This window comes from Equus caballus, chromosome 9 (genome assembly GCF_041296265.1).
Source record: "Equus caballus isolate H_3958 breed thoroughbred chromosome 9, TB-T2T, whole genome shotgun sequence".
Classification (NCBI taxonomy): Eukaryota; Metazoa; Chordata; class Mammalia; order Perissodactyla; family Equidae; genus Equus; species Equus caballus.
Genome location: NC_091692.1, coordinates 30,092,891 through 30,101,127, shown reverse-complemented (window position 1 = coordinate 30,101,127; position 8,237 = coordinate 30,092,891). Strand labels below are relative to the sequence as shown.

The 8,237-nt window shown below is 34.8% G+C and overlaps 1 protein-coding gene across 4 annotated transcripts in view; it reads right to left on the bottom strand.

Annotated features, from left to right (window-relative positions):
• Window positions 1–1,585: 1,585 nt before the first annotated feature.
• TCEA1 (transcription elongation factor A1) overlaps window positions 1,586–8,237 on the bottom strand; it is a 47,327-nt gene continuing 40,675 nt past the window's right edge. For all 4 annotated transcript variants that reach the window (XM_023648614.2, XM_023648615.2, XM_070222243.1 and 1 more), the window contains 2 exons: window positions 5,350–5,421; window positions 1,586–3,195 (listed from right to left, as the gene is read on the bottom strand). In XM_023648614.2, the coding sequence (XP_023504382.1) occupies window positions 3,187–3,195; window positions 5,350–5,421 (81 nt within the window). In that variant the 3' untranslated portion in view covers window positions 1,586–3,186. The remainder of the gene's footprint in view (window positions 3,196–5,349; window positions 5,422–8,237) is intronic.

Below are 8,237 nucleotides of genomic sequence, written 5' to 3'. Positions count from 1 at the left end.
AATGTCTTCGCAATCATGGCCATTATGGAAAAAAAAATAATTGGCTGTCTTTTTATAGCACCCACAGAGAGGAATCAGAAGTCATTTGAGGTAGTCGTCTGTGCTTTCATTTTCCATCCACCAGTTGGATAAACAAATACAAGATTACACAGGTCGATTTGAAAATTTCAATTAATAATAAAACTGTTGCATCATTTTGCAGAATTAAAGTACCAAAAGAGATCTCCCAAGACTCTAGCTCATTACATTTCTTCCTTTAAAGTTGGAGTCTAAAACGTTGCCAACTAGTGGTTACCTATCCTACTTCCACAAGTCCTCACCCTGTGGAACATTCTTTCCATCTCAGCTCCCAAACAGTCAAGAAATGCAATGCACTGCCACAAACATAACCAAGAGAAACTATTTCATGAGAGCACCTACTACGCGACAAGCATTCTTCTAGATGCTAAAGATACAGCAGTGAACAAGTTTTCCATAAAAACTCACCAACTCTATCTTTACTAAGTTACAGCTACTGGATATCTAGTATAGACACAAGATGAGATTTTTCCAATACTCTTCTCTCTTACTTTTGACTGACTTCAATTTCCTTAAGTTTTCTTCAACATAATTCTTTCATTACTACCTAGGAACTTGTCAGTAACTGTGTCCTATTTACTGTGAGGTAGCATCTTCAATGTTGGTACTTATTTTTTTTTTTTGAAACTGATAGAAACATGTGGTTTTTATGTCAGTGATTACTCACATTTCACAGTAGGATATTCAATTCTTCATGAATGGCTGATTTTTTACAGCTAAAAGCGTGTGTGGTAGAGGGGGAGTAACTGTTGATTAAAACTCTTTAAATCACAACACTTTAACTGTAGTTTTTATTTGAAAAGTAAATTCAATTCAAATCACCAAATTACACTATGACCTGTAAGGACAATCATTGTGCACCCATAAAAATTCAAATATAGCCTGTTATTTCTTTTGCTGTCTTGTTAATACTTTAAACATTCTTCCATTTGTAAGGGATATACAGATTTCGATGTTTGGGTGTACATAAATATTTCAGAACTTTTGCCATCGCTTACCAAAACTTATAAACCAATGTTCATCATCTTTCAGGTGAGCAAGAAAACCAAGGTGGTTATTTTCTGCTTTCCCAGGATGGTTTTTCAAAATTGCCACTAATGTGTCTAACTTAATCCCTCTGTATGTTCATTTAACACAGTTACTTTGTCCTGGAAATAAATATTATCAAATATTACCCTTGGTAACATTTACTTCCAGTTATGCTATAACTGACTAGCATTTTTCAATAATAAGACTATTTGGTCTTTCATATTACATTACATGCACACACGGGATGCGCTCATGTGCTCTGCTCAGAACCACTCCTTCCTCCCTCACCAGGGGTCCAGGAAAAGAGAAGAGAAACATGCTCTGTACCAGTGCTCAATACCAGTTTTTACTTAAAACCAGGCAGGCATCACTTAGTTAAAACTGTACTTTAAAAACACCTTAGTAGTTGGGAGAGGGGACCTTTTGTAAACAAAAGGTAAAGCAAGCTTCAATGTCTAAATAAAATGACAAAATGTGATACATGTTTAATAACAAGAAACTTTATTGAATTACAAATTTTAAAATGGATCACTTAATTTAAAAGTGGGACTATTTTAATTTTATTCTTTTTAAACTCACTCTTTCAAAACTGCACCTTATTTCTCTTAAATGATAAAAGGTTAATTTGTGAGCTGACAAAGTAAAGATGGGATGGTACCAGTGGGCCAGTTCTTACATACAGGTTCTTAACATGGACCTCTGTATCTTGTTTTCTGTATTACATCAAATTGATTTGCAATAAGAAATGAGAAAAAGGGGGCAAAGGGGAGTGCAAAGCATGTACTGAGGTCTTTCTATAGGTGTTTGATAGAATATAGATTTAGCGTGAAAAAATGTGGACTTTGTAACAGTGGCCTTTAAGATGTGCTAGAGCAAGGGCACCCTAACGAACCTATGTGAAAACCATTTTTTCTTATTCCTAACAGAACAAATGGTACATAAACAAAAGTAAAGCACAATTGTAAGATCTGTATTGTAAAACAAACTGCATTATAGCTCATATATTCAGGTGGTTCAGCAACCTCACTCATTGCGTAACAGAAAAAGTCAGCAAATCAGATTCAGGGCAAAAATATTTTCTATCAACCTCCATATGGAAAGACCACAGCTGTAATGGTTTACATAATCCTTAAACTTAATCCTTGGTCAGTACAGATTTCCAAATCAAAATCAAGTCATGAACCATTTACAAAAACTACTCTGTACTAAAGCACTAACGTGTTCTTCCCAGTATGTCTTCCTATGAGGGGAAAAAAATGGTTGGAAGCTTTCATTCTTTGCCTGTGCTGGGATTTATGAGACGCCTACTAAACTACAACAGTGTTCTGCAAAACTAAAATACACTACAAAGTCAGACAGGTAAATAACCAACAAAACCAAACTCATTTCAATAAAGTTGTCATGTTTCCAAAAGTAAAACCTACTAAGAACAAATAATAAACATATACAAGAAATCACAAGAAATGATCACGGTTAGTTACAAATGCAAAATAGTATCTAATTATCCCAGACTTGTGAACATCATAATTAAAATCAATTTCATATGCTAGTTCAAATATTATGTACAATTTAGATAAGCTGGTCGAGTATTATCTGAATACACATCACATTTGATAAACTTATATTACCTCTTCTCCTCCTTTAATGTTTGTAGGTACATGCCAATATGGGAAAAAATGTATTTTCTAATTACATATTAACTGAGAAAAATAACATTTCTCCTGTGTATGTTTCAGACTGCAAAAAAAAATTAAGGTACATTTTAAGAAGAAAAAAAGAGGTAAAAATAAATTGCCAGAAGTTTAATTGATAAAAGTTTAATATTAACATACTTATAAAAATGAAAATAAAATGTTTTCAAACAGATACCATACATTTATTACGTGATCTCCCTACTGATCCGAAACTACAGAAGGCATTTAAGGAAGGGATGCTACGTCAAAAACAAAGACCAACCCAAGGGATGTATGTTACTTTAAAAATCTGATTTGCAGGAAAACTATTTGCTTGGCCTAGTTTTAAAGCTAATTACAAAATGCATTTTCTTAATGGTCCAGACATTTTGCCAATTCTTCCAACTCAACAGAACTGTCAAAAAAGAAGAAATACTTTGTGAGACTTTTGAATACAGACAATGAGGTGCCCCTCCCCCACTTAACACAGCATACATCTTATATTGCTAAAGAGGCATTTTTAAAACAGATGCCACAGTTTCAGACATGAGTAGTCACCTATCTTAAGTGACTTTTCCAACTTAGAATTAGTAGAAATATATAACTAAAGAAATAGTATAAAACTTTTTTTATTAAGTACTTCTCTTAATGTTTCTACGTTAAAAAATTCCAAATTTGAACTTCTACTATAAGCTGCCCTAGGCATCAGCTTTCCACATTAAATTGAACTTTTTTTCGGTGAGGAAGATTGGCCCTGAGCTAACATCTTTGCCAATCTTCCTCTACTTTTTATACATGGTATGCCACCACAGCATGGCTTGATGAGTGGTTTGCAGGTCCACACCCCAGATCCGAACCTGTGAACTCCAGGCCACCAAAAGAGCATGCAAGCTTAACCACTACACCACCAGGCCAGCCCCAGAACTTCTTAAATCCAATAGGTACTACTGGATCCAATAGGTACAGTCCCAGAACTTTCTTAAATCCAATAGGTACTATGTCAGAACTTACGCTGCAAACTGCCTGCATACAAAACAAACTGCAATATACCCAATAATAATGATAATGATGATGATAATCCATTGTGCAAAACAATCTAAGAGAGCTATCTAGAAAAGCTAGACTTGCTCAACAGGATTGAAAAAAAAAGTGAACGTCCTCTCTCAGACCAATGTAAACAACTTCTGCCCAGTCAAGATAGAAGACACTACTTGAAACCATGAAGACACTCTCAATACCAGTAACCTTCCCAGCCCAGAATTAAATCTTTGTATATAATAAAATGGGTACTGGCCTCAACCCCTAAAATAGTATATCTGGGGCCAAAGTGCCATACCATGTTTGTGAAGGATATTTCCCCACTGTTTAGTTTTTAATTCACTTCCAATTTTCAGAAAATGCTTTAACCTATGTGAATAATTCAAAATAACTTTATAACTTTAAAAAAAGAGAATCTTGGGGCTGGTCCCATGGCCAAGTGGTTAAGTTCGTGCACTCCACTTTGGCAGCCCAGGGTTTTGCCAGCTTGGAATCTGGGCGTGGATCCAGCACAGCTCATCAAGCCATGTAGAGGTGGCATCCCACATAGCAGAACTAGAAGAACCTGGAACTAGAATATACAACTATGTGCTGGGGGCCGTTAGGGAAAAGAAGAAGACAAGTTAGCTCTAGGCTAATCGGAAAAAAAAAAAAGAATCTTGCACAAACTTCACAAAAACTAATAAAAATAGCCAGCATTTTTGGAACACCAACAATTATCAGGCACTTTAAATATATTATCTCTACTCCTCATCACAATATGTAATACAATCATTTACATTTAATACATAAGAAAATTACAGTTTAGTAATGGTAAGAGGCAAAGGAGTTCAAAACCTGTTTGGCTCCAAAGACTACCTTCCTACCACGTAAGCCTCTCCAACCCCACACTCCCAACATCCCCATTGCTATTAACAATAAAAATGGTCTTAGGACTGATGTGTAATTCTTCTCCCAATTTTAAATTATATTTCTGTGGCTCATAAATATCACTCAAGAATGAATCATTTAAATAACATAAACTTGCCTGTGTGGGGCTAATCCAATAGTACACAGGCAATATGAAGGCTGAGTAAAAAGCCTACCAAACCTTGACAGTACTCATCTTTAATTCCTAAAATAAATACTAAAAGCATTGGTCTGGATTTCAACAAGGTGAAGTAATTCTTCCAAAATCAAAATCCATGAAGACAAGTAATACACACGTACAAATTTTCTGGAAGCAAAGAGTATAAGCAACTGAATGAATATAGTATATACAGGACTATGATACAGTAATCAGACATTTAAGATTGAATCCTGTTATTCCTGTACCAAAACAATATAAAGGTGGGAAGATTAAGCTAACATTCTTTATTTCTAATAGGACACAAAATAGTATATTCCATTACAAATGGTTAGTCATGAACTTCCATAGTACTGGACACTGTGAGCATATGTACCTATTTATATATCAGGCAGACTTATGAAAAGACTGAAGAAATTACTCTATTATAAATGGGTACAATGTGATTCTAAGAAGGCACCATACCTTCCATCGATTTCCACATTCATTGCAGACAACAAATGTCGTCATTGGTTCATCAGCACTACGAGTTTGCACCTGCAGCAAAATCAAATGAAAAATATTACTTTTTATAATACAAGTCCAACCTACACAAGAACATTCTACATGAAGATATATAATAACCACAATAGTACCACAACAAAATGTATAAGAGCCTGAAACAAGTTCAAATAAACTAAATCATGCCAAAAGAACACACATTTCCAAACTTCCTTTTTCTAAGTCCTTCCTTGGTTTGTCTTCTCATGTTCAATTTATCCCAGATAAGTGGGAAAATCATCTAAAGTCACACATTACATTTTTGATAAATGACTAATAAATATGAAAATATCATCACTAAGGACAGAAATGTTAAAGTCAATTTTTTCTTAATAATTAGTAAAGATGTAAAAATTACAAATATTTCATTCTAACAAATAAAACCTTCCATAACCTTTCTAAAAGTTAGGAGCAACAAGGTAAGAGCCTTAAATATCCATTCTCTGTGACCCAGGAACTTGATATCTGATCTATTCTAGGATGGTAATTAGAAGCACAAAGATCTGTGTATAGTTCAACATCACTAGTCAACAGGGAAATATAAATTAAAACTGCAAGGAAATATCACCTCACACCTGTTAGAATGGCTATCATCAAAAAGATAAGAGATAAGTGTTAGTAAGGATGTAGAGAAAAGGGTACACTGTTGGTGGGAATGCAAATTTATACAGCCATTATGGAAAATAGTATGGCAGTTCCTCAAAAAGTTAAAAATTAAACTACCATATAATCTGGCAATCGCACTCCTGGATATATATACAAAAGAAACAAAATCATTATCTCAAAGAGATATCTGCACTCCCATGTTTACTGCAGCATTATTCAGAACAGCTCAGATATGGAAACAATCTAAATGTCCTTCAATGAATGAATGGATAAAAAGAAGTGCTATATATACACAATGGAAAAAGAAGGAAATTCTGCCATTTGAGACAACATAGATGAACCTGGAGGGCATTATGCCAAATGAAGTACACCAAACAGAGAAAGACAAATACTATTCGATATCACTTATATGTGTCATCTAAAAAAAAATAGCTGATTTCAGAGAATAGAATGGTGGTTGCCAGGGGCTGGGGGAAGGGGGAAATGGGGAGATGTAGATCAAAGGGTACAAACTTGCAGTGATAAGAATAAGTTCTGAGGATCTAACATACAGCATGGTAACTACAGTTTAGAGTAGATCTTAAGCATTCTCACCACAAAACAAAAAAAAGCGAACTATGTGAGGTGATAGATGTGTTAATTATCTTGATCTAGGTAATCGTTCCCCAATGAATATGTAGATCAAATCATCTCATGTACTTTAAATATATACAATTGTATTTGTCAATTATTCCTCAATAAGGTTGGGCGGGGGATAGCTGTGTACATGTTTGAAGAGTGTAACTATAATAGCATAAACACTGAAAACAACTTAAAATATCCAACAGGGAAATAATGAAATAAGTTAGAGTACATCCATTTGATGGAATATTATAGAGCTAGTAAGATGCTTACAAAGATTTGGGTTTTTTTAAAACAACTAAAGGAAAATGCTTACATTATAGTAGCTAAGTGAAAAGAAGAATATAAAACAACCTACAGTATTTAGCTGCAACTCAATTTAGAAAAAAATCCACAAAATACCACAGGCACGAAAACATCAATCACTGTTCTCTCTGGTGGCAGATTAATGGGTGATTTTAAATTTCATGTCCATTATTTTTCTGTATTTTCTAGATTTTCTACAAGTAGGTACTTTATATTGCTTTTAAAAAGTTAATATGGCCATATGATCCAGCAATCCCACTTCTAAGTATATACCCAAAAGAACTGAAAGCAGGGTCTCAAAGAGGTATTTGTACACCCAAGATCACAGCAGCATTATTCACAATAGCCCAAAGGTAGAATCAACTCAATGTCCATCAACAGATAAATGGATAAATAAAATGTGGTATATACACACAATGGATTATTATTCAGCCTTAAAATGGAAGGAGATTCTGACACATGCTACAATATGGATGAACCTTTATGAACACCATGCTGACAAATAAACCAGAGACCAACACACAAACACTGTGTAACTCCATTTATCCATTTGACGACCTAGAGCAGTCAAATTCTGAGACTGGTGGTTGCCAGGAGCTGGGGGGAAAGGAGAATGGGGAGTTACTGTTTAATGGGTAGAGTTTTTAAGTTTTACAAGAGAAAACGAATTCTGGAGATTGGCACAACATGATAAATGTACTACTGTTGAACCATATACTTAAAAATGGTTAAGGTTGGGGCTGGCCCCGTGGCCGAGTGGTTAAGTTCACAGGCTCCGCTTCGGCAGCCTGGGGTTTCGGTGGTTCAGATCCAGGGCACGTACACGGCACCGCTAGTCAGGCCACGCTGAGGTGGCGTCCCACATGCCACAACTAGAAGGACCCACAACTAAAATATACAACTATGTACGGGGGGTATAAACGTTAAAAGCAGGAAAAAAAAAAAAAAGATTGGCAACAGTTGTTAGCTCAGGTGCCAATCTTAAAAAAAAAAAATGGTTAAGGTGGTAAATTTTAGGTTATGTGTATTATACCACCACTAAAAATTTAAAAATAAAAGAGAACTCAGCAGAAACAAATTAATAAGCTAATATGATTTTTTAAGGTCTCAAAGATACGTTATTTCTTTAAAATTTCTGATGAAGATGACAATGCATTATTAAAGTTAAAACTTATTCTTAAGTTATGGAGGAGAAAAGGAGGATGAACGAAGAACCTAAATACTAACAATACTGCATTTTGAACAAGGTACATTTAATTTTAATATGAGATGATGAAACC